The following is a 27,318-nucleotide window of genomic DNA, read 5'->3' on the forward strand; positions in this document are numbered from 1 at the left end:
AAGTTGCTGTCTCTCTGAATGGCGGCACAGCATCCAATGGAGCGGAGACAGGTCACATGGTCACGCCTGTGCTCTGCTGCATTATTTAAGACGGCGATGTCGAGGAGTGGGCATCATTGGAGGAGTGAGGTAAGATGTTTTGACGCTTGGAGGTGAAACGTAAATAGAAGTATTTTGGTGATAGTTTTGTTTTCACTTGATTTTGCTCGTTTGCCGTCTCTTTCCGGATGTGCGCACACGTTCATGCAGTCGGGGGTTTCAGGAAGCGCGAGTCTGAAACCCGGGTGTGTTTTTCAGTTCCGACGCCCAACTTGCTGGGTGATTCCTTGGTTAGGAGGATGAGTTTCCGCCTTTGAATAAATTCTGGACCCAGGCAAGGGGCGTGGCCTGATGTCAGGAGTCATCATCGGTGTCATCTATCAAAACCTTGGTGTCACGGGTCTTGGATCTGGAGGAGAAAAGAAGAAATTGATGAATGACTAATTCACTGCAGGTTTTTTTTTTTAGGTATTTTAACATTTTCTTCACATGGAATTTTTATTATTAATTATACCAAATCGGCCATTTCTGTGTGGAGTTTGCATGTTCTCCCTGTGTATGCATGGGTTTTTTCCGGGTACTCCGGTTTCCTCCCACATTTCAAAAACATGCTAGGTTAATTGGCCACTCCAAATTGTCCATAGGTATGAATGTGAGTGTGAATGGTTGTTTGTCTATATGTGCCCTGTGATTGGCTGGCCACCAGTCCAGGGTGTACCCCGCCTCTCGCCCGAAGACAGCTGGGATAGGCTCCAACACCCCCGTGACCCCCGCGAGGAAAAACGGTAGAAAATGAATGAATGAATGAATAAATGAGTTCTCCTCCTATTTTGTGTGGAAGTGGTAACTTTTTGGCTTCTTAATTTGTCTTTCCCCACCCTGGGCCATATTGTGTGGAGTTTGCATGTTCTCCCCGTGCATGCGTGGGTTTTCTCCGGGTACTCCGGTTTCCTCCCACATTCCATAAACATGCTAGGTTAATTAGCGACTCCAAATTGTCCATAGGTATGAATGTGAGTGTGAATGGTTGTTTGTCTATATGTGCCCCGTGATTGGCTGGCCACTAGTCCAGGGTGTACCCCGCCTCTTGCCCCAAAACAGCTGGGATAGGCTCCAGCACCCCCGTGACCCCCGTGAGAAAAAACGGTAGAAAATGAATGAATGAATAAATGAGTTCTCCTCCTATTTTGTGTGGAAGTGGTAACTTTTTGGCTTCTTAATTTGTCTTTCCCCACCCTGGGCCATATTGTGTGGAGTTTGCATGTTCTCCCCGTGAATGCGTGGGTTTTCTCCGGGTACTCAGGTTTCCTCCCACATTCCAAAAACATGCTAGGTTAATTGGCCACTCCAAATTGTCCATAGGTATGAATGTGAGTGTGAATGGTTGTTTGTCTATATGTGCCCTGTGATTGGCTGGCCACTAGTTCAGGGTGTACCCCGCCTCTTGCCCCAAGACAGCTGGGATAGGCTCCAGCATCCCACGCGACCCTCGTGAGGATAAGCGGTAGAAAATGAATGAATGAATTATAACAAATTCTAACATGTCACCCACTGACATTACCAGCAACATTTGCATTGATGACACCACCTTCATCGGACTCATCTCTGACGGTGACGAGTCCGCCTACAGGTGGGAGGTTGACCATCTGGCGACAACCTGGAGCTCAATGCTCAACCCCACTTAAATACAGACGCTATATTAATTAGCTATATTACATTATATTTTGCTGTTGCTATTAACTTCTGTTTTTGGCATTCACATCACTTCCACTCACTCCACCCACACAAACCAAGTTGATAATGCTGTTTAAATGTGTGTTTAAGAAAGCTGAATCCTACTGTATTCAGTGTTTACATTTCAATAAATATTTGTTTCAACTTGAGGCCTGGAATATTTGTTATCATTGTCATTTGTTCATGTAAATTGAGGGAGCAAAAGCAGTATCGGCCACAAATAGCGGCCCAAGCAAAATCGGCCATCGGCTAAGGGTGATGGAAAAAAACCATATCGGTCGATCCCTAAGCCTTTCCATCGATGGTAACTTTACAGGCTGATTTTGTGTCGTGCCAAACGCGCCGTGTCACGCTGACGGACTCACTGAGAGGCAAGTCTTGGCCTACGTAGACTCATGCTGTAGCTCCGTTTCCAGCTCTTCTTTCCTTGTCGGTTCCTGACTCCTTCCTCCTGATCCATCATCTGCTCCAGCAGGGTCTGGTCATCGGCGTTTAGCGGAGCCACGCTGATGTCTCTGACGGCTCTGAACTCACCGCAGTTATTCAGATGTTCATTCTCCAGTCTGAAGAAGTTCCACACAAAACGCCTAAAACGGAGAACACAGAACTTTGAAAAACGTCATTGACTCTTGCTCTGCCATATATTACCTAAATTTGGTCCTGTGGATGTCGCACATATAAGTGTGGTTGCAAAAGTGATGTAATTTGGACTGCACAGATGAGTCAAGAAGAAACCAAGCTTAAGTCTGTCTGTTCAAGATACGCACACCAGGTGGAGCGACCCTACATTGTGGCCTTTCTCTGTCAATTTGGTGCTTCTGAGGCTGTGATAAGTTCACGGCTCCAGGAAGGCGAAACATTATATTGCGGATTATAAGTGTGAGTGGCACTTTGCGGCAATCCGGACCTCGAGCTGGGCCGTAGTCAGTGTGAGCCCAGCGTGAGTATGGCAACCCCAGAGCACAAACACAGGTGATGAGAATGTGTGGAAGTGATGAGGACTGACTATGTCGACTATGTTTAAAATACATATTGTTGCTGACAGCCCTTTTAATAATGTGTTGCTTAAGAATAGTTCTATACACACTAGGGGTGTGAATCTCAGCACTGAGGATTCAATACACATCTCAATGCACTGCCAGCGATACGATACTTTAACCATACATGGAATTTTCTGGCGATACGATGCGATATGATTCACCTTCTTTATGATGTGATGCGATGCGATGCAATCATCATTTAGTTCAAATCAATGCAATTCAATATGATATGGTGCAATTTCTTGCGATATGATGCAATTCAACATGATGCAAATAAGCAAAGGGAAAAACTAGAATTCATTTAGCTTTATTCCTTCTAGGCACTTGGCAGTAAATTCAACTAAAGTACTGTTTGTTTTTTTACTATGCACCACTTCTTGATCATTCTTTTTGCCATCTTAAAACAGCAACAACTTTTCAAAAACAACTTTCCTCCCACTTTCACATCGGCTATGCAATTCCAATAGCAGTGGTTTAGTGGTGGAGTCAAACAAATATAGAAACTTCCTCGCTGCTGCTTGCTACGAACGTCCATGCTGTTTTACTTGTAGTTGTATGTGCCTCACAGCTTCCGTCCGTATTCAATACAAAACGCCAAATAATGATGGTGCATTCATGGCACCTGGGGAACAGCATATGGGGTGAAGTTGAACATTAATAAAACAGCGCTTGCATCGGATTTTACCGATACCCACAAACGCGATGAATCTAAATTTCACCAGTAAATTACATCCATACCCAGTGAATGAGCCGATGCACTCCCGTCACACGCATGCGCATCGATGTATGGATTTTTCCACACCCTTAATACACACACATTAGAAGCATGGAATCTGATACAGTAGATGGAAAGCTGCATACCGGAAGACCTCCATTGGGGCCAGTGTCGTTGCCAGTATGTCAGAGACGCCATACAAGCTTGAAATTGTGCTGAGAGAGACGGTTAGAATCCATGAGAATCTTAACAGCACATCCTCCACGATGGCACTGTAGTAATAGGCCTGCACAAACACACAGAAAATGTGGAAACATGAGCATAATGGCAACAACAATCACTTTCATTGTGTTTGGTAGCTCCTCCATCTGTCCTAAGTCCTAAGAAGCGCTGCCATGTTGTTTACAGTGTAGTCCTTTACGGATAACAGACAGTATCACTAAACTGGTGTGGAGGCTGCTTTTTCTCAGCTGGAAGGATGTGTTCTGATTCCAGAGGATGAAACAAACACCTGCAAGTCAATAATTTCATGTTCTGTATTTAAATGGGAATAGAAAATGCCTGCTAATGTTGCACATTTTTTATGACACGTGCTAAAAAGCTAAATTTTAGATACACACACACACGCTGGAGCCAAGTATCCGCGTTTGCGTGTGGATGAGAGTGCTGCATGTGCTTTATGTGCACTACTCGGTTCGGCCGGTAGAGGGTGCTGCTGTACACTGGTTATGGCAGCAAAACATTCATTCATTCATTCATTCATTTTCTACCGCTTATCATCACGAGGGTCACGGGGGTGCTGGAGCCTATCCCAGCTGTCTTCGGGTGAGAGGCGGGGTACACCCTGGACTGGTGGCCAGCCAATCACAGGGCACATATAGACAAACAACCATTCACACTCAATTAACCTAGCATGTTTTTGGAATGTGTAGGAAACCGGAGTACCCGGAGAAAACCCACGCATGCACGGGGAGAACATGCAAACTCCACACAGAGATGGCCGAGGGTGGAATCGAACTCGGGTCTCCTAGCTGCGTGGTCTGTGCGCAAACCACTCGACAGCCAGCAGCCCAATTTTGCCATTTTTATTCTTGAAAATGCTTCATTGAGGCAAAAAAACTGTAAAATCTGCAAAAATTTTCATTTTTAACAATTTTTATAGAATTATATATATATATATATATATATTAGTACTCAACATGCTAGGTTAATTGGAGACTCCAAATTGTCCACAGGTATGAATGTGAGTGTGAATGGTTGTTTGTCTATATGTGCCCTGTGATTGGCTGGCCACCAGTCCAGGGTGTACCCCGCCTCATTCATTCATACCTATGGACAATTTGGAGTCGCCAATTAACCTAGCCTTCATTCATTCATTTTCTACCACTTATCCTCACAAGGGTCGCGGGGGTGCTGGAGCCTATCCCAGCTGTCGTTGGGCGAGAGGCGGGGTACACCCTGGACTGGTGGCCAGCCAATCACAGGGCACATATAGACAAACAACCATTCACACTCACATTCATACCTATGGACAATTTGGAGTGGCCAATTAATCTAGCATGTTTTTGGAAGGTGGGAGAAAACCGGAGTATAGATACATTGATGTGTGAGGAGGAAAATCCTATTCAGTCCTGGTGGAAACGAGAAGCCAGCGGAGTGAGTGGAAGTGATATAAATGAAAAAAAAACACAAATTAATAGCAACAGCAAAATATAACGTTTACCACAATAACAATTTGTCACTTGCTGCTCACAGCACTAATGCGTATTCCTAACAACTTAACAGGCGTAAAATGGTTGGGCGGAAGCATTGTCAGAGAAAGAACCCACCAAACACAAATGTCTGCAGGACAAAATGAATAAGAGTTGTAAATATTGTATACCTTATGTGGGTAGACGATCTCCTCTCTCAAAAAGGTATTTTCTCCAGCGTTACGATCAAAAAGGCCCCAATCCATCTTGAGATCCCAGACTAGCGTGTAACACGAGCTGACCACTAAACATGTGACGTATAAGTAGAAGAAGATCTGGGCATCATCGTAGGATTCCGCTAAAGAAAAAAAAAAAGAAGACATCAAAGGGTGGTAGGTTAGATTGGCGGCAAGGAAAAATTAGCTTTCCAAATAGAGAACTCCATTTTCAATAAGTAAGGCGCTTCTCTTTAAGTATTAGAGACCACGCTAGTCTCTTTAATAGCAGAACATTTCAACCACACTTTGAACTGTCTTATCTTCAGCAATGAGGGGTTGCGTTCAAAGACATAACATCATTCATTCATTTTCGACCGCTTATTCTCACGAGAGTCGCTGGGTGCTGGAGCCTATCCCAGCTGTCTTTGTGCGAGAGGCAGTGTACACCCTAATTTATTCATTCATTCATTGATTTTCTACCACTTATCCTCACGAAGGTCGCTGCGGTGCTGGAGCCTATCCCAGCTGTCTTCAGGCGAGAGGCGGTGTACACCCTAATTTATTTTTTAATTAATTCTAACAGTGGACTGTACGGTGGACAAGTGGTTAGCACGCAGACCTCACAGCTAGGAGACCCAAGTTCAATTCCACCCTCGGCCATCTCTATGTGGAGTTTGCATGTTCTCCCCGTGCATGCGTGGGTTTTCTCCGGTTACTCCGGTTTCCTCCGACATTCCAAAAACATGCTAGGTTAATTAGTGACTCCAAATTGTCCATAGGTATGAATGTGAGTGTGAATGGTTGTTTGTCTATATGTGCCCCGTGATTGGCTGGCCATCAGTCCAGGGTGTACCCCGCCTCTCGCCCGAAGACAGCTGGGATAGGCTCCAGCACCCCCGCGACTCTCGTGAGGATAAGCGGTAGAAAATGAATTAATTAATTCTAACAGTCCACCTGAAATGATTGTATCTGTAAAAGTGTCAAGCAACCTGCTATGTGTGTGTGTCCCTTTTTTCAGGAGTACTTTGTAAACAACAGACCACATCAAATAACCAAATTGATTAAAAAAAAAATAAGCTGCTTAAACCATCAAAAGGTTGGCTCAAGCCATGATGCCAGCTTCAATGAAATACTTTGGAAAGAACAGGCGGGCCGTATTTGAACACTTGGCGGGCCGGATGTGGCCCCCGGGCCGTAGTTTGCTCACCCCTGTTCTACAAGGATGCTACAGTACATGGTAACATGCACAAGGAACACTGCCAGAGTCCTTCAAAATGATCTCCGGCAGACCACTAACCTCCATGTTTCTAACAGAAATGGGCTCCATGAAGATGGCAGCCTGATTGACATTTGCCAGATGGCACCCTATGCTCTTCAAAGAGGAGAGCAGGTTCTGCTGAGCACACGTGACAGAGTCCAGAGACGCTGTGGAGAAGGTTGTGCTACCATTTTGGTAGTGGATCACTGTTAGCCTGGGGATGTTTATCCTTGAAGGGCGGCGCAGACCTTCATGGACTCGCCATATGTGCCCTGACTGCCAATAGGCACCGGGATGAGATCCTCAGACCACATTCTGGTGTGGTGGGCCCTCGGTTCTCGCTCATGCATGACAATGATTAGCTTCATGGTAGCGGTACTGTTGACTGGTTTTCAGGTTTTCCACTGGAGTATTCCATTCATCAAGGTCAATGATGTGTTTATTTTTGTCCCTTCATTTTTATATTAAAAAGCCTGCATGGAAAAATACAAACACTGACTTTGATTTAAAAAAAAAAAAAGTAGCAAATGCAAAAGCGTGGTATTTGCATGTAGTAGGGATGCACCGATCTGTATCGGCTGGTATCAGTGGAAAAAACACGGTATCGATATTGGCTGATACTTGCTTTAAAAATGCCGACCCCCTCCCCGCTGCAGCATGTCTGCCGTGTGTGCGACGTCCTGTCTTTGTGAGAGTGATATACGTTTTGCATTCCCACGTTAATGGCAGCAACCAATTTATTTCATTAATTATTTTTAATTTTTTATTTTTATTAATGCATGCACACCTGACCAAGCATCGCCTCAGAAGCAGAGTGGAGCGTCTGACACTCTTAACTTCATTATAGGGGTGCTACAATTGACCAGCCACCGATCGGTATTGGTAAAAAAAACATGGTATCGATATCGGCCGATAAATGTGTCTCACCGGGGTGGCCCTTTGAAAAGCTTTAGATCGGGTTTATGAAGTTATAGCGAGTTATATGAACAAGTAAGTAAGTGCACATTAAGCATGTTTAATCTTAAGGTTATAATATCGGGTGTTCCAATGACTGCACTGTCAAATGTACTGTATGTAAATGTATGAGAGTGACTGATTCCCCCTAATCCGCACAGAATGCTTTCTAGATCCTCCAGAATCCTACATCTATTCCAGCTGTATTTCCGCGGCGTTCCAAAACAGTCTGTTCATTTATCACACCCGTGGCCCCCCTCCGGGTAAGCCCACTCCGCTGTGATCGGTCACACTACGTGCTGACACAGCGCAGCAAAGCAAGGGGAGGGCAGGTCTACAGCTTGTATTCGTGAACGCCCATATAAGGAAGTCCAACTCACTGTGATGTCACAGGGCACCACTGTTGAAAAAAAACTCTCTGAAACCGAGCGTTCCGACCAATCCCAAACTTCCAAAATCACAAACCTCATTATCTGAAACTTTGGCACCAGAATACAACATTCTAACTACATTTATAGGTTTAGCCTTTAAATCATAATGATTGTGAGTGAACAAAAGTGGAGCTCAAGTTCAACGGAAGGATCCCAACATTTGACTGAAATAAAAGGAATGTAGGACAAATACTTACCTATTTATCCATGCTCATGTAAAAAGTTGATAAAAATTTGGCCATACAAAATACAAACTTTTAAAACTAGAATTGCTTAGTTACTTAAAAATGAACTAAACATGTTCAATTCAAGTTAATGAAGGTTAAAAACGTTTTGTTTTTTATGTGTTAATTATATTAAAATATTCATACATTCATTCATTCATTTTCTACCGCTTATCCTCACGAGGTTTGCGGGCATGCTGGAGCCTATCCCAGCTGTCTTTGGGCGAGAGGAGGGGTACACCCTGGACTGGTGGCCAGCCAATCACAAGGCACATATAGACAAACAACCATTCACACTCACATTCATACCTTTGGACAATTTGGAGTGGCCAAATAAACCGGAGTACCCAGAGAAAACCCACACGTGCACGGGGATAACTTGCAAACTCCGCACAGAGATGCACAGGGTGGAATCAAACTCGGGTCTCCTGTCTGTGTGGCCTGCGCCCTAACCACTTTCCGCCGTGCAGCCATAATTTATCTTTCGGTACAATACAGTAAGAATGGGCATATTTCAGACATAGTGTGACCTGGTGATTAATCATGATTAATTACTTGAAACCCATGATTAATCTGATTAAACATTTTAACCATTTGACAGCCCTAGTTAAAATATTTCCCATTTACTTGAATTGGTCACGGGTAAGTAAAGGGCCATCACTGGGTCTAGATCGAACGGTACTTCCTTATTACAAGAATGCGTGATGCATTCAGAGACATTCTGAACATCACACAAACTGCTGTGCGTGTGTAAATAAACAGGAAGATGATTAAAAACATGAAGTGGATATTCTTATCACTCACTCTTTGTACAGTTTGCTCCATTTAAGTATGCTGGAAAATATAGTGAAACAAGAAAATGCTATGATACCTTTGAACACACCACCTCATTGCTCGTAATAACACGGTTTAAAGTGTGATTGAAATGTTCTGCTACTGGCATTAGACAAAATAGATTTTTAGACTTCTGTTCATTAAATACAGTGAAAATAGGCATATTTCAGACATTGCTATTGTGATTCATCATGATTCATTTAAAAATGAGATTAATCTGACTAAAAACATTGGCAGTCCTACTATATTATACTATTCTATTTGCTTCTCATAAATGTCATGGTGCATTTTAATGTGCGTTCCTTATGTTAATAGGTGCTGTGCTTCAGTTTCAAACAACTTTTTTTTCGATTCATGAAGCCAGGATAAATTGACATATAAACGCAAGTACATCTGCGTCATCTGTTCTGGGCTACGCCGCCATTGGCTCTATATGAAATGAGCACAGAAGAGAGTGAGCCTCCTCTTTGTGCCAGTAGCGGGGCTACGCAGTCCTACACAGAGCCTCCTTCAGCAGAGTAAATATTAAACAAAACAGCGCAAAACGGCAAATGTTCAGTGTTGCACGCTGTGGTCCATCTTGTAATGCACAAGAAGCGTTGATGTTGTGTTCAAGCACAGGGTGAATGTCTACCATCTAAACTCACACAAGTCGAGCCGTCTGTCATATCCATTATTTTTACACGGCTCAAATATGGTTTGATTGGTGTTTTTTTTGCGTTTATGGCAGCTGTTTACTCACACTTGCGCGTACACAACAATTTGCAGCTATTGTGTGGTTGTCATGGCTACTATTGAACGCTAGTAGCTGAACTTTGACAAATCACTATCATTTGCTGACGACTAACATAAGAAATGTGTGTATGTGTACACGTGTTAGGTGGGCTGTGGTTTAAAACGTCATTGAACGTTAGCACTGCCCATGCAGTACCTGACCAAGGCAGACATCGCCTTTTATCTGAGACAATTTGGTCTTAATTATACCTTTGTGTGTGCTGTAGAGGGCAGCGAAAGTTACTACAAAGAAGGAAGTGGAGTATTTCCCAGCATTAACCAGGTGAGGGAAGGCCCTTTTGGTGTCCCGGTAACGACGAAGACACTGGATGAATCTGAACCAAGCAGGAAGACAGTGAATCACCGCACGGACGCCATAGGAGTAGGAATTACACACATCGTTACCTGGATAGGATGAGATTTACATTAAGTCACGATGACATTTTTTTTGTACAATATAAGTATTTACATTTGAGACAATAGTCTCACCTTCACTGCTGACTAGCCCATCATGTTTTTTCCAGTCAAGTTCAAAACTGTAAAAACAGATCATGTACTCCATATCTAACAGAACAATCCCCAAAGAGTTCAACTGGTCAGCCAACCAGAAGTCTGCAAAGCCAACACGATGGAATGGAGCAGTCATCACTCGGAACTGTGGAAGTGAATATGGACGGTGACGGCTTTTAACATGGTATATTCCAAACCTATATCCCAATATCTACTTCATGTATCTATCAAGCTACAGTTGTTGTCAGAAGTTTACATACTTGCCATGGCATGGAAGCCATCGTTTTTATTTCAGCTGTTCTTTTTCCAGGGTGGACTGGGCACACACGCGCACACACAAACACACAATGGAAATATTTTATCGCATTTTTGTCCCTACTCAATCGCAGCTAGAAATACGTTTTATCTACGTATAATAAAGATGTAAATGATTTGATGCACAACTACAAAGATAACTACATCAAATTTTATGAAAAGGGATATCAATTTGGAATTATGGACCATTATTACACAAAATAAAGCACATTTCTATATAACAATTTTTCTTTATTGTCTGTATGATAAATTCGGTACTAGAATAAACGTGCTTCCTGTCTTCACTCAGAATCTGCACGCTGTCAAACGACCCTTACATTCAAGCAGTAAAGATGCTCATCCAGTCCCAGTCACACACGCAACAACACTAGCATGCTAAACCAAGCTAAGCCCGCTAGCTTCCATTTACTCTCCAAAGTGCCGTCGATCTTCACTAGTGTTTAGCGCCATTTAACCCGTTTAGTTCAGCAGGAGGCGGTTTAGTGTTTATAGTGAGAACGGTCCGCTGAGTAAATATTTCCCCACACTAATGTTCCTGCTCCTCACAATGACAGCATTTCTTCTTATGTATCAAAGTCTGCCACGGCATGCCACTTGGCTTGTCGTTTGTACTATTTATACCTCTATAAGTTATTTTCTTATCATTGGAAGGTTCTATATTGGTACATAAACAATATCGCCCAACCCTAACAGGAATTCATATTATATTAAAGTAAATATTATTTGATTACAATAGTCTACAGGATTGTCTCAGGAGGGCATCACAAATTAGTAAGGACTCCTACCACCCAGTGCACGAGACTGTTTGCTCTCCTACCTTCAGGGAGGCGTTATAGGAGCTTACGAACAAGCACCACCAGGTTCAGGAACAGCTTTTTCCCAACAGCTGTCTCCTTGTTGAACTCTGCCCCCCCGTTGCCCACCCCTTCCACTACTCACACCCCCCTGCTGAACTCTGTCCCCCCCAATCACTTCATTGCACAACTTCATTGCACTACTGTATATATTACTGTTATTATATCTTGTCACATTCATACTGTGCATACTGTTTATAATCTGTATATTCTGCAATATCCATATTATAGTCATTTATATCCCCGTATATACCCACACTGTATCATAGTCACAGCCTGTTATAGTTTGTACATATATCTGTCCACTTACAGCTCTATTCTATTTCTATACTTACTTACTAATAAGATATTTATAAATTTGCACTTCTGGTTGGATGCTAACTGCATTTTGTTGACATGAGCAATAACAATAAAGTTGAATCAAATCTACTCTAATGTAATCTATTTGGTAGAAATCCCCCAGTTTTTGAATGTTTAATGCAAACGGCCATTTGTCCTATTTTGTTTGATGGTCCTTAAACGTCCTTAAAACACATGTAGACCGGTTGGGCAAACTCCCAGGCACCCTGAAAGACCCTGAAGTACCACGACCGGAACGAAAGTCATATACGAATCAAGCTATATAATCATGACACCCTGGAAAAAGAATGATGTAAATAAATCATGAGTGGCCAAACAATGACATTTATACCTCTGATAAACGTATGTAAACTTATGACTTGAACTGTGGATTGCAATAAGACTTCAAAGTTGCTCTAAATTGCATGAATAAGTGATGTTACCAGAAGTTTCAGAAGCCAGAAGCGTGACTTGTAGTAGCAGGTCTTGAATGGGTTGATGAGGAAGACGAGGAAGAAGCCATAAAGAGCCAAAGGATTGGCCTGCATTGGCACTGGAATGCTGTCACTAAACAGACATGATAGCAGGCTGACACACCACAACACCCCCAAAAGGCCTGCAATCTGAAAACAAGATCACATCAGTCAATACATTCACATGCAATTGGCAGTTAAATACATTGTTTTGTATATTATGCATGTCCATCACACTATTCTGACACCTTGCCCAAAAGATCCTGGTATGGGATCAGGGTGCAAGGGTTTGCATGCAAGTTCAAAGTGACGGGATAGTGTGCATTCCCCTTTATTTAAGCATAAAGAAAAACATTTAGAAATGAATGCACAGCATATTTGTCTGCTCTCTGCAAGGAGCATGCATTTGTGGAATGAGCAGCTCGGTGTGTCTTGTACTCATGTGTGTCAAATTTTCATGATCTGTGCCAAAATGTTTATTTTGCTTAAAACATTCATTTATTCATTTTCTACAGCTTATCCTCACGAGGGCCGCGGGGTTGCTGGAGCCTATCCCAGCTGTCTTGGAGCGAGAGGCAGGGTACACCCTGGACTAGTGGCCAGCCAATCACAGGGCACATATAGACAAACAACCATTCACACATTCATACCTATGGACAATTTGGAGCGGCCAATTAATCTAGCATGTTTTTGGAATGTGGGAGGAAACCGGCGTACCCGGAGAAAACCCACGCATGCACAGGGAGAACATGCAAACTCCACACAGAGATGGCCGAGGGTGTAATCGGACTCGGGTGTCCTAGCTGTGTGGTCTGCGCGCAAAACACTCGACAGCCTGCAGCCCAATTTTGCCATTTTTATTCTTGAAAAAAATGTAAAATCTGCTAAAATTTTCATTTTTAACAATTTTTTAATAAAATTATTTATTTATTTATTTATTTATTTAGTTAGTTAGTTAGTAGTACTCAACATGCTAGGTTAATTGGCCATTCCAAATTGTCCATAGGTATGAATGTGAGTGTGAATGGTTGTCTATATGTGCCCTGTGATTGGCTGGCCACCAGTCCAGGGTGTACCCCGCCTATCACCCAAAGACAGCTGGGATAGGCTCCAGCACCCCCCGCGACCCTCGTGAGGAAAAGCAGAAGAAAATGAATGAATGAATGAATTTTAGTAATCGAGTATTCTATGGAAATTGGTCGATTAATCGAGTAACCAAAAAATGCCTAATGACGCCACTGCTCTGTAATATCATTCAAATTTGGAAACCTTCATATATTCGAGCTAACTATTCAAAAGCAGTTGCCTCGATTCAGCCTTTTGTGGATGACCGTGACCTGGATGACTGAGAATACACAGACAAAGTGTCTTACATTCCACCAGGATTAAGAGTGGGTGAGGATTCCAGCAACGATCCATGCAGCCATGGTGAATTCCATGGTAGGATTAAGCCTTGTCACATAATGATACTGGCACAAGATACTGACAAAATGTGCACATTTTGGACATCCTCTCTGTGAGATGTACTCAGATATTTTGACAATGGATAATACTTGCTGCAGTTCCCTAATCTTGTAGTCTACCCAGTCCTGCTAGCCATTATTTACGATGCTATTATAAGGCTTTATACTAGCGTGAGCAATACAAACACTTTGGCACACTGTTCACACCAACTTGTGCTTCTCATCCCACATACCCATGATCCCTATAAATGAGTAATAAATGACGTCAAATTAGATCAAAATGTATCGGGAACACACACTGTTATAAAGTGAAATAAAAGTGTAAGTGTTGTATTTACAAGTTTCCTCTATAACATAAGTTAAATGATATGTCTGTACTTTGACTGTTCATGTGTTTTTAGTGCAATCTGACACAAATGTTCTGTATCTGTTTTGATGGAAAGTTATTGAACAATTTTCTGTGTACACGTGTGTTCAAACCTCAAACAGGTGTTGATGGGACAGGTTATTCCTGGGATTGAGCTCAAATATAAGCACATGGTTGACTCCAGCTTGTCTCCATCCATAGGTGTTAATACCTATAACAAAATTAGGAAAGAAAACAAAACACGTGAGAAGGTTCGCAAAAGTTGAGGTGAATGAAAATGCTTATGAATTACAAGGAACACACTTTGTTCCTTTTGTTTCTAAAAACAGTAATACGTGTTTATCGCGGTTAATTGGTTACAGTCTCGGCCGTGATGAGTGAACTGCTGCAAAGTAGGATTCCTTCTTTAGAAAGGGCATATCTTCATAGCTATGGCATAGAAAACCTGTTTATGATCTTCAAATTACATTTTTAACATTATTAGAGTCCTTTAGACATGGACGAACACCTACGTATATAGTCACTTTTACACTCCTATTACCCACCATAGTATATATAATCAGAGAACATAAGTAATTTAAGAGAGTTTATCGAGTAGGGGAGCAAAATGGGTGGTGGACAGGAAGTGAGTCAGGAGTTCTGTTGTAGTTTGTTGTGGGCTATGGCTGCAATGATAGCATGTGTTGTTATTATGATTATCTTTTTTTTTTCATATTATGGTGCCTAGGCTGCACGGCGGACTATTGGTTAGCGCGCAGACCTCACAGCTAGGAGAACAGGGTTCAATTCCACCCTCGGCCATCTTTGTGTAGAGTTTGCATGTTCTCCCTGTGCATGCGTGGGTTTTCTCCGGGTACTCCGGTTTCCTCCCACATTCCAAAAACATGCTAGGTTAATTGGCGACTTCAAAATGTCCATAGGTATGAATGAGAGTGTGAATGGTTGTTTGTCTATATGTGCCCTGTGATTGGCTGGCCACCAGTCCAGGGTGTACCCCGCCTCTCGCCCGAAGACAGCTGGGATAGGCTCCAGCACCCCCCACGACCCTCGTGAGGACAAGCAGTAGAAAATGAATGAATGAATGAATTATTGTGCCTGTTGTGAGATCATTTAAACCTGCCTGTTGTTGTTGTTTGGTGACACGGGCACCAGCAATCGGGTCCGGTGCAACAATTACTGACGCCTTGTGACTAACACTAAATTCACAAGAAAAATTGTGGTCTTAATAGCTTATATTTGTATTTTAGTTCACTGATGCATTTTTATGCTTTAAAATGTTTAATTTGGCAAAAAAATATGTACAATCTGCTTAAATATACATATTTTTGAAGGTCGTAGTCAACCACGAATCACGTGCAAACATGCATCCAAAAATTAATTTATCCAGGACATCATAATTATTGACCGTTTTTTTTTTATTGTTCAGTAAAGAGATCCATTATCGTGACAGGCCTAGTTGTGTTCCTAACCTCTCCTAGTGTTGTTCTCCTTCTCCCCCTCCTACATGTTTATGTATTGACCGCATGAAAATGGGAGAGAATCCATAATAACATAAAAGTTACTGAAGATGCATGTTTCAAATAACCCAAGTAGGGTTCAAAGCTAAGAGCGAGAGAGAGACAGAGAGAGAGCTGTATGTGTATTTACCTAAGAGGAAAAGGAATTCTATTAACAGGAAGCCTCCTCTGTAGATCCTGACCATTGGCCAAATGTCAGCAATGGGAAACATGACGGCTCCTGAAAATACAAAGTGCAAAGCTTTTAACTCATTCAGTAACTAAATGCACCAGATCAAGCAACCAGATCGAAGCACAAATGGAGGGATGTTTCTCTGCAGAGTGAAGTTATTGTGCTTTTTCTGACCTATAAATGTAGTTACAATGTTGCATTATCCTGACAATTGGGTTTGTGCATTTAGAGGTGAGCCCTGAAAGAAGTTTGGGATGGCTCTGAAAGCTCCCTTTCAGCAAGTCTTTTCTAGCTTCCTTATATGAGCGTGCCCGAGTACAAGCTGTTAGCTGAACAAGCTGAGTGAAACCAATCACAGTGACGTGGGCGTGCTATGGGTGGAATAAGAGCATTTTGAAGATCCAAGGAATAGGTGTAGTTTCTGGAAGGTGTAGAAAGCTTTCTGTGCGGGTTATTGTGTGTAGCACAACTCAATACAAAGGGCATTAAATGGTCAAATTTTTGGTCAAAATCAGGATTTTGGCTGGATGTTCTACTGCCCATTTATAAAGACCAGAAAAGGCTAGAAACAAACTCTATTTAGACCTAAATACATTTTGAAATTTTAGCAAAAACGCCCAAAACTACGTATGGAGCTCACTTCTCTGAAAATGCCTAGCAGACAATGAGTTAATTAACAATTTCATGATCATGATGAGTTACGCTGTTGGTGAGACAAACCAGATAAAGCTCATTAAACACATTGTATGTAAAGTTTATGTGAATATGGCAGGGAAAAGTATACTTTTTTAATTGGAACACTGTATATTCAATTATACTGAGATGCACCTGTGTTTGTGTGTGTGTAATGCGTAATGCCTGCCAATAGTTTTCAATAGAGACAATGACAATCAAAACATTAAAAGTTATTATTTGTAAAAAAAAAAAAAAAAAAAAGACAACGACAATGAACAGTAAGCACTAGGGCAGTTTCAAACTGCATGTGCAGTACCTGTAATGATGACAGTGACCATTAAGACAAGGAAAACCCCACAGTAAAGTCCAACTCGAAAGGTGGTCCAAGCAGGAGCAGGCTGGTAGTAGAGAGAAAAACTTTGATCAGGACAGTACACAGCACAGCACAGGAAGTCAAACATTTCAATTGGTCGTGATTAGAATGTGGAAGTGATTGACAGCCCAAATTTATTGACCCCTAGGTGATTTACCCATTTCAGTATTTATTTTGAAAAAATATGAATTATGCTCAGACCTCACAGCTAGGAGACCTGGGTTCGGTCCTACCCTCGGCCGTCTCTGTGTGGAGTTTGCATGTTCTCCCCGTGCATGCGTGGTTTTTTCTCCGGGTACTCCGGTTTCCTCCAACATTCCAAAAACATGCTAGGCTAATTGGCCACTCCAAATTGTCCGTAGGTATGAATGTGAGTGTGATGGTTGTTTGTCTATATGTGCCCTGTGATTGGCTGGCCACCAGTCCAGGGTGTACCCAGCCTCTCGCCCGAAGACAGCTGGTATAGGCTCCAGCACCCCTGTGACCCTCGTGAGGATAAGCGGTAGAAAATGAATGAATGAATTATGCTTGGCAGCCTCATTCTAACTAAGTCCAATAGATTTCTTTTAGCGCCCAACACAAGGTGTGCTTGTTTTCCTGAGGCAACAGGGACCAAAAGAGTGTGTCAGTGTAACTTGTGAAATGACCAAAGAGATGCAAATTAACTGTCAAAGATTTGAGAAGCAACTGTGATGTTATTCGGGATAATTCTCCATTAAATATAATTGAAGAGGTGTTGATCTCACTGCCACATGGTGTCTTTGGAAACAGTCACATCTTCAATGAAGGGAAAAGTACCACATTTTTATCACTATTAGACACACTTAAAAGCCTTTAATTTTCTAAAAAAAAAAAATCAACAAGGTGCTTATAATCCAGAGCACCTCATGTGTGCACTGAGTTCCAAAATCTGACAAAAATATTGTTGCGCTACTTCCCGCTGAGACGGGGACGTAATACTACGCTGACAGTAATACACCAATCAGAGAACAATAGGTATTCCGTACAGTACGTACATTGGCAATGATAAACCAATCAGATAACATGACATCATACGTACAGTACGTACGTTGACCACGCTAAACCAATCACAGAACATGACATAATACGTGCAGTATGTAGGCTTAATCTCCGCCACGCCCCCATCCCCACCAAAACAACATTGCCTATCTCTCCGCCACTGTGAAAAAGCAAGTGGAGCAAATAGACATAGACTTTCTTTATAGTCATTGCACAATAACACAGCAGTGAAATTCCCAACGAAATGTTGTTGCCTTGCTCCCGTGTAATAATAAATATTATTTATAAATAATAAATAAATAAATAAATAAATAAATAGATAAATAAATAAATAAATAGATAAATAAAAAAATAAATACATAGATAATAAATAGTGTGGAGAATAAATAGATTACATCAAATATGGACAATGTACAGCGTAAACAGTAATTTGTACAAATAATTTAAATAATGAATAGGGAGCTTGCCATCATTCCAGGAGGATGAACAAAACAACTCCAACCGCTGGACATTAAACAGGGCGTTCAAAGTGACGTTGCGAGCGGCGTAAGAGCGATAGAACGTGGAAGAAAATAAAGTTCCGACATTCGACACGCCCCTTCTTCTGCGCTTCAACCGAATGTCTTAGCATGCGTCTTATATACGCCTTGAACACGGTTGGAGTGTTGTATGTGGAGTGTAATGACATGACAAGTCAAGTCCAAACTTTTAATAGTGCATGTCTATGTGAAGGACTGACCTGTGCTGCGCCTAAGGGGGGCACCCTCAGCCTCTTCATGGCTTTCTGCCTGTCACCGCCTTCTAACTCTGTTGTGACCAATGCCTGTAAGGGAGCAAAAAAGGTTAAATAAAGAAAAGGGGAGACATTTTTGATGAGGTGGTATTCTGAGTCTGGTGACATGATAATATGCACATTAGATAAGTCAATTTACTCCCATTGTAAACTTTGGGGGCTGCACTGTGGTCTAGTGGTTAGCACACAGACCTCACAGCCCACCCTCGGTCATCTCTGTGTGGAGCTTGCATGTTTTCCCTGTGCATGCATGGGTTTTTTCCGGGTACTCCGGTTTCCACCCACATTCCAAAAACATGCTAGGTTAATTGGCGACTCCAAATTGTCCATAGGTATGAACGTGAATGTGAATGGTTGTTTGTCTATATGTGCCCTGTGATTGGCTGGCCACCAGTCCAGCGTGTACCCAGACAGCCGGGATAGGCTTCAGCACCCCCCTGTAACCCTTGTGAGGATAAGTGGTGAAAATGAATGAATGAATGAATGAAAACTGAAAAATAAAACTGGTGCCTAAAGGGTTAACTAAGGACAAAATGTAAACCATCGTAATTAATTCATTGACTGTCAGACATTTTCAGAGAAAAGAGCTCCAGAATACGAGAGTTTTTTGGGCATTTTACTAAACTTTGAAGACCCACAGAATTTTAGGATTACATAAACATTGAAATTATGTAAAGGGTTTCTAGCCTTTTAGGGTCTTTGTAAACAGGCAGAAGAACATAGGATGGTTTTAGTGAATCATGGAATATCATGGAATATGCTTGCAATCACTGTTTTGTTTGACATCCTTGATGAGCATAGAGCCACTGTACCTCAGTCTCAGAAATGAGCTGGGTGATTTTCTTGCAAGTGTAGAATGGAGCGACTTCAACATGGGCCACTCTCCAGTGAGCGCCCCGTGATGTATCCAAAATCTTGTCATGCTTCTTCAAGATCTTCCTGAAGCCTGTGAAATTCAGGTTCTGTAGAAAAAGAAGTAAAAGTACAGTAGGAATGAATACATGAATATTATCAGCAAACAGAGAAGTCGAGTCCAGCATATTATGTACAGTGTAGTACTCAACATGCAATTTGACTCTTGAATATGCTTTTGCATATGCTGAATATGTGCTCTCCTTTTTGTGGCATGTACAGTACAGAAAAATAAATAATTATATAATTTTCTCTTGTATTTCAATTTGGGGAGGCGTGAAAATATTTCTGTGCCTGTGGAGAATATTGAAAAGTAATATAAATCAGTATATAATATTAATAATTAATTAATTAATATGAATGCATCATTTATCGATGGGATTCTTCTTTTTGATTGTAACATTTTCATAGTTATGGCATAGTTATGGTTTATGATGTTCTAAAATACATTTTTAACATTATTAGAGCCCTCTAGACAACACCCCAATTGTCACCTTAACACATATTACACATAATAAGTCATAATAATCATAATAATTTAGCCATCACACTCAAAAGCACTAACCGGGGAGTCAGTTTGGGCGTGTAATTTCATGGAACAACACAGTACAGAGTGTGAATTGCATTAAAAAACATTTCTTGTGGCATCGACCTTTATGCGGTAAGGCTGTTAAAAGTTCATTCAGAAAGTTTTCTTTATTGCCACAATTGTTTTAACGAGCGCACAACCGATATGATTCTCGTCCCACACCACACAGAGCTAGTGTGAGCATGCACCAGGGATCTTGCGGAATGCTTCCGGTGGTCTGAAACCCAATATCAACCACATAACATTCATGGGTCCAGTCACAACCACGGAAAATGAAAGAAAGAAGAATATAATCAAATGTAGAATGAATCGTTAATTAACAAACTCATTAACTGTTTAACTTATGGGTTTTGCACCTGGTAGTTCTGCAACAGGATCAGACTCAGGTAGAACTCAGAGAAGGCCAGTTGAAGGTCCTTGATGTTTCTGTGTTTGCATCTCTCTTGCTGTGACAGGGTGAACACGGTTTTCCTCCGCCGCAGGCCACGGCCATTTGTTGCAATCTCTCTCTGAGCATCCAATGATGACTGCAACTCATTTTGTAGAGTGGCGAATCGCCGCTGAGCCTCGGCCAGTTTTTCTGTAAGACAGAGGAAAAACACACCGGGAACGTAAGATTCCATCAAATGAAATACTAGCACCACTCATGGTCAGATGGGCATGTTAACAAGGGATGGTATTACCTGAGTAAAATGTGTTGATCTTGGCCAGTTCTTTTTCACATGTCTGGAAGAACTTCTCCTCAAACTTTGCATAGTACCTTTTAACGGTGTCCTCATCTGTCACTAAACGAAGACAATTCCAAATGTGTCAACAATCACAGTCGGAAAAACAATTAGCAACAAGCTAGCATAACAATACAAAACCGACCAGTACTTTGAAATTGCAGTGAGACTCTTGACTGGGCAGCCGTTGAAGCCCTTTGACAGTTTCAGAAAAATATGCCTCTAACGTGACAGTTTTGGAGTCTCTGGGTTTATGCAGCTTTTTGGCGACATTTACTTCCAAGGTAGACCTGCCAATAAAAGCCTGGGGCTCTATTTTTGTAGACCAGGAGCAGGCCAACAGGGTGTGGTCAGCGCACTTTGCAATTTTCATGAGCAGCGCAGTCCGGCGCACCCATACCTCCATCCCTCCCGGAAGGGAAGGTGAGGTGAGGGAGGGGCGAGTCACTGTTTTCACAGCTGATTTTTTGGGGGAGGGGGGGATGTTCCTTAAAGACTTTATTTAATTTTGAAATGTTGGATAAATGATGGGCTGCACGGTGGACGAGTGGTTAGCGCGTAGACCTCACAGCTAGGATACCCGAGTTCAATCCCACCCTCGGCCATCTCTGTGTGGAGTTTGCATGTTCTCCCCGTGCATGCGTGGGTTTTCTCCGGGTATTCCGGTTTCCTCCCACATTCCAAAAACATGCTAGGTTAATTGGAGACTCCAAATTGTCCATAGGTATGAATGTGAATGGTTGTTTGTCTATATGTGCCCTGTGATTGTACCCCTCCTCTCATCCGAAGACAGCTGGGATAGGCTCCAGCACCCCCGCAACCCGCGTAGAAAGCGGTAGAAAATGAATGAATGGATAAACTATATTATTGTCCACAATATTTGAGGCCAGATTACACAGGTTTACTCATTTTTTCCTCCTCGCCTCCTCAAACCTTCATGTGGGTTGTCAAGCTAGCTCGTTTGCGTGTTACTGTCAACTAACGGGCTGTAGTGTGGAGCAACAAAAAATATTTGGGTCGTGACAAAAACCTACATTCTTCAAAGTACAACATCAGTCCATCAGTTTAAAATGCTCCCATTTTTGCAATGGATCCAGTCGTCAGGTTATTGTATAGCACCCACCATTTTTTTAGGAGGTGTTTGACTGGAAATGCAAAGCATCACAAACTGGCTGCTTCAAAGCAAAATGTCCGACTTGCTGCGGGTGTTGAGGTATTGTCAGTGACTTTTTGAAGGTCTACTCGTGCTCAACATGCTAACAAACATTATACTGCTAGGACAATGTTTCTTCAGGGGCTGAATTTTCTAAACGTTCAGGTGTGGTGTTACCGATGCTATTTTGAGTGTCACGCCCAACACCCCCGTCAGAGGTAAATATTCACTTTGTCATTCATTGCTACAAAAGGGAAGACCCTCAAAAAAGTTGATTCATTTGGCCCTTAGAAAACAAATGGGTCCCCGGACAACCTTTGCTAAGTGTGCAGGTGCTAAAAACAGGGCCCCTTGCATCACTATTAAGCCTTTGACATCGCTTGGAGCTCAGGCCCAATCAGGACGAATAACCAAAGCATTTTCAAGAGGGCCTCCGGCATCGCTATCTCTTGGTGTTCAGGTCCTCATAAACATTGCGATTTCAAGAGGGCCCGAATAATAAACATAGCCGTTTGAAGACGGGCCATAAGAATTATTGTCTTGCCATGTGTCAGAGAGAGAAAAGGAGAATGAAGATAATACCTTCCATTGATGGGGCCTGGTCTTGAGCAGCATAAAGCATCTCTTTGAAAGCCTGAATATAAACAACAGACACAGGAATTTATGATCAATACAGTTGATTACCTTGATTTACATTCATTTTTTAGATTACCATAATCCTTTATCGCGGTTGAGTGGTTCCAGACCTGACAGTGATAAGTGAATTTCCACAAAGTAGGATCCTTATTTATAAATTCAATATTTTCATAGTTTTGGCATAAAAAACCTGTTTATGACCTAAATACTTTTTTTTAACCATGATTTGATCCATCTAGACATGAAATAATATACCTACGCTCACATTTACACTCCTATTACCCAATATAGTAGATGTAATCAGAGAAATAAGCCATTTAAGACATAAATACAACTTGTACTTGGGTGTGTTCCCGTGAGTTCCGGATGTGTGGCCGGCAGGAAGTGGTTTGAGTTTTAGCTTGGCGTGGGTAAACGTCTGCAATAGTAGCCTGTGTTGTATGTTATTATTGTGCCTGTTGTGAGACAATTCAAACCTGAAAGCGCGGCCCAGGAGCATTTGTCATTGCATCACTGCAGAAATTAAATAACAACCAATAAGAACACAAAGCTTTGTATTTAAAGCTTTGAATACAGTATATATATATATATATTACTATGTGTTCCTGAGCTGTTAACACTCAAAATCAGAATATTTGTCTTATATTTGCCATGCTGTGACCATGAAATAGCAGGTACACTCATGAAATTGAGTGTTGTTGTTCAGGCGACTTTAGAGATGTCTCACCATGCAGTAATGAGCTGGAAAACAGAATGACTCACGTGTTCGTGTCTCACATAAGAATTGTGGACGATGGGCAAAATTCCCCCCAAAAGTGCAACTGTCCTTTAATGAGACGACTACAATATTACTGCCACTATTTACTTTGCTTAAAAGGACAATGTAAAGACAAGAAAGGGACTCTGAATGAGGACTTCTGTGTACTGGAACCGTCTACACAAGGTGTCTCAAACACGTGGCCCGCAGGACACTAGTTTGAGGCCCCCGCCTTGATATGAAAGTTTAATGTTAGTGCGGCCCGTGCAAGTTTGATATGGATACTGTATGGTATCATGTACCCAGAAAAAATTATTACGTTTGATTAATGTTCATGTTAAAGGTTAAATAACTGTTAATAGTTATCCTCCCTATCCATGTGGAAGTGGTAAGTTTTTGGCTATTTAAGTTTAAAGGAAATAACTTGAAGGCTACCGTTTAGGTCGCTAGCTCTCTAGTTTGCGAGTTAGCATGTGTCTCAAGACACTGCAGTTGTGCAATATGTTGTAAATAAAAAGAGTATAAATGTGACTATAGTCGTGTTTTGTCATGTCTACAGGGCTCTAATAATGCTTTGTTCATTTTAATCTGAAAAAAATAATTTGTCTACCCACCAACTATAAGTGGATTCTTAAGTTTTATTATATTTATTCATTTATTACTGATTGATTGATTTTCATTAATCTTGATTGTTTATTTATTTTTCATCTTTTTTTGTGTAGAAAAATAAAAAGCAAGATATTTGAGAACAGTGGAATGTTTTATCAGAGCTTTTCTTGTCGAAAATTGGAACCAAAGCTAAGTTTTTTACATTTTTTTTTTGCAAAACCTGATGCGGCCCAGTCTCACCCAGACCCGAGCTCCAGTGGCCCCCAAGTAAATTGAGTTTGAGACCCCTGGTCTATACTGTACAATGAAATTAACAACTTTCTTCCCTAAACTTTTTGTTGATCAAAACAACGTAAATGGACACTGTGTTGACTTTACAAACATTTTCACAGCCTAATTCATTGTATATTTTGTAGTACGGTTAAAGCAAGGAGGACCAAAGGCATATTTTCTTGTATAAAAGCTGCTCTATCTTCTTTATTATTTGGGGTACAGAAGTGAATTATCAAATTAAAGTTGAATTCATGCTTTATCTGGTAGAATTAACCACAGACTTGATTTATTTGAATTTTTAAAACATTTGTAACATTCTTATTAATATGGGAAACACATATTTCACATATTGCAATATACACTTTTGTGTTTTGTGACTTTATGTCCCTCTATATGTAATGGAAGCCGTAAGAGACTAATGTGTATGTTATGCAAATTATGTGCTGACGTCATCCGACGACTTTTAGGGCAGCCAATAGCGCCAACACTGCTCCTAAACAACAAAGAGCTAGCGCATTTTTCTGTAGAGGAAAACACTGATTGTGTGACATGACAGCACATCCACAACAACTAGAAGCACAAGCAACAAGCACTAACGGCTTATGTGTCAAGTGATAAACTTCAGCAAACACCGATTCATCGTTTACAATACAATTACGGGGGACAAAACATAAAATTATAACTCTGCCCATTATTAGTAATGACGCCATTAGCTTGGAAGTTACCTTGCAAAAAAAGGGCTTACCTCATACTGAATGTACTGTTTCCTCCATTCCGGTGTGATGTGAGCTGAAAGATGCTCCGTAAATTTCATTTTGAAACCGTGTTGATTCCACCGAACGTTTTATTCAATCCTGGACGTCGTGAAATGAGTCGAGCGGCTGACTGCTAAACCACAAGCACAAGCCAAATCTAAAATAACGAACGTCGAGTCCGTGTCCCCCATTTTGACTTCAAGATAGCATTGCTATCGGTGCCCAATTTCGGCGTTTACACACGGTCGCATTAAGTAATTTTTAAACAACGAGAGGGGGTTGGATTTTATCTCAAACGTATGTCGCAGAGGAGAGGCAGCATTGGCATTTTTGTGTGCGTTGCGACTTCTATTGCTAGCTGTTCATCCCGTCTTCTTCGTCTCCTTCTTCGTCTCTTTCCTCATCTCACCCTCTTCTTCTTCTTCTCTATGCTCATTATTCGTGCAATTGTACAATGCCGCCACCTTGTGGATTTAACTGTGGTTGCAACTGGGGAATACTGAACGGAGAAATGAGCCGGGCCCTTGGGGCCTGATAACTCAATTATTTGTTTTTTTCTTTGGAAATTGAATGGAATGAATGATTAAACTTCGAAGGTTAGACTAAACTTCAAATATTTCACTGAACAAATACTTTTGACATTGACAGATATTTTTGGACTATTTATTTCCTGTGTTAATCCATGTACTTAATGGCCAGTGGTCCCTCGTCGTGTGTTATTAAAGGGGACCTATTATGCTCATTTTTGGCCCTTTGTATTGAATTGTGGACTCCCATAGAGCTGCTCCACACAATAACCAGCACAGAAAGCGTTCTAGTTCTTCCAGAATCTGTACCTATTCCAGCATTATTTCCATGGATTTCCAAAACCACTCCGCATTAATTGGAGGACTTCCGGGTTTTTTGTATTGACTGAAAATATGAATTTTAGGAAAATATTAGTCATTCCTGTTGTACTGTGTACTGAAAAAAACAAGTAATTTTCATGAAGATCACAACAAAGAAAAACAAAGCATGAAAATTATTAAAGCACAAAACTGAAGTCACTCCCACAGTGTTGGGCCCCGCCTGGATGAAAGGCTACTTTTGGAATATACCGAGTGACAATAAAAAGGAGCTTTGGACATGAACGCTGTCGGAGAAGGGATACAATCTTTATTGTAAGAAATAAAAAATATTTTCGGGCAAATGTTTCAAGCGGCAATCAATAGCAAAATACATACGACTATCACTACATCCACCACTAAAAAAGTTCACTGCAAGTTCAATGTCATTAACGACAATATTAAAATTTCCTTCAACTACTGATCCTGACCTTGCACAGAAAACAGAGCGTATATTGCACATGTATTTTTAAAGTCTTATACTATATATTATATACAAAGAATGATACAGTATGTCCAATGTACCCCCTGTCACGTTAACATCGACACTCAGGGTTGACAACCTTCAGCATTTAAGCCAGTTGGACCAATTTAAAGAAAAATCCAAAATAAAATCCATCCCGATTTGCAGAGCTGAGGAATACGTTATGAATATAGAATATGGCATATAGAAAATCTGTTTACGACACCCTACATCCACTTTTTAAGATGACTAGAGACCTCTAGTCATGAAATAACACCCCTATAGTCACGATACTCCCTATGGTGTGTGTTGCTGTAAATGTGTTCCATAAAAAGTAGCCTTTGTAAGGGATCATTCTTTGATTGTAAGCTCCGTTAAACCTGTCTGGTGCTTGTGTGTCATTACAGTAACATTACTGTAACATTACAGTGAGTAAAAAAAATCTGTTTACGACTCTCTACATCCACTTTTTAAGATGACTAGAGACCTCTAGTAATGAAATAACACCCCTATAGTCACAATGGTCCCTATGGTGTGTGTTGCTGTAAATATGTTCCATAAAAAGTAGCCTTTGTAAGGGATTATTCTTCGATTGTAAGATCCTTCAAACCTGTCTGGTGCTTGTGTGTCATTACAGTAACATTACTGTAACATTACAGTGAGTAAAAAATGTATGTTTACAACTCTCTACATCCACTTTTTAAGGTGACTAGAGACCTCTAGTCATGAAATAACACCCCTATAGTCACGATAGTCCCTATGGTGTGTGTTGCTGTAAA

At 41.3% G+C, this 27,318-nt stretch overlaps 1 protein-coding gene across 2 annotated transcripts; it reads right to left on the bottom strand.

Moving 5' to 3' along the window:
- Positions 1 to 25,619, bottom strand: LOC131109711 (xenotropic and polytropic retrovirus receptor 1 homolog). Of its 2 annotated transcripts, XM_058061977.2 has the most exons (16): positions 25,183 to 25,618; positions 22,745 to 22,796; positions 20,968 to 21,069; positions 20,641 to 20,864; positions 19,596 to 19,745; positions 18,730 to 18,813; positions 16,914 to 16,995; positions 15,881 to 15,970; positions 14,347 to 14,444; positions 12,374 to 12,553; positions 10,402 to 10,567; positions 10,123 to 10,317; positions 5,411 to 5,577; positions 3,675 to 3,814; positions 2,139 to 2,360; positions 1 to 448 (listed from the first exon to the last, which is right to left on the bottom strand). In XM_058061977.2, exons 1-16 carry the CDS (start codon positions 25,249 to 25,251, stop codon positions 394 to 396), a joined length of 2,076 nt encoding a protein of 691 aa, XP_057917960.1. In that variant the 5' UTR covers positions 25,252 to 25,618; the 3' UTR covers positions 1 to 393. The 2 variants fall into 2 exon arrangements, with proteins under 2 accessions (XP_057917960.1, XP_057917961.1); XM_058061978.2 differs by lacking the exon at positions 10,123 to 10,317 and having other exon boundaries at positions 25,183 to 25,619.
- Between the last annotated feature and the right edge of the window lie 1,699 nt (positions 25,620 to 27,318).

This window comes from Doryrhamphus excisus, linkage group LG2 (assembly GCF_037039965.1).
Source record: "Doryrhamphus excisus strain RoL-2023G ecotype Guam linkage group LG2, RoL_Dexc_Guam_v1.1, whole genome shotgun sequence".
Classification (NCBI taxonomy): Eukaryota; Metazoa; Chordata; class Actinopteri; order Syngnathiformes; family Syngnathidae; genus Doryrhamphus; species Doryrhamphus excisus.

What these genes read in the sequence shown, in the direction of transcription:
- LOC131109711 (XM_058061977.2), bottom strand. Translation starts at nt 25,251, where the DNA reads ATGAAATTTACGGAGCATCTTTCAGCTCACATCACACCGGAATGGAGG. An exon ending in CCCATCAACACCTGTTTGAG is followed by an intron (nt 12,554 to 14,346) that starts GTTTGAACACAC and finishes TCTTGTTTTCAG; the next exon opens with ATTGCAGGCCTTTTGGGGGT. An exon ending in AGGCCAAGACTTGCCTCTCA is followed by an intron (nt 449 to 2,138) that starts GTGAGTCCGTCA and finishes TTTCTCCTCCAG; the next exon opens with ATCCAAGACCCGTGACACCA.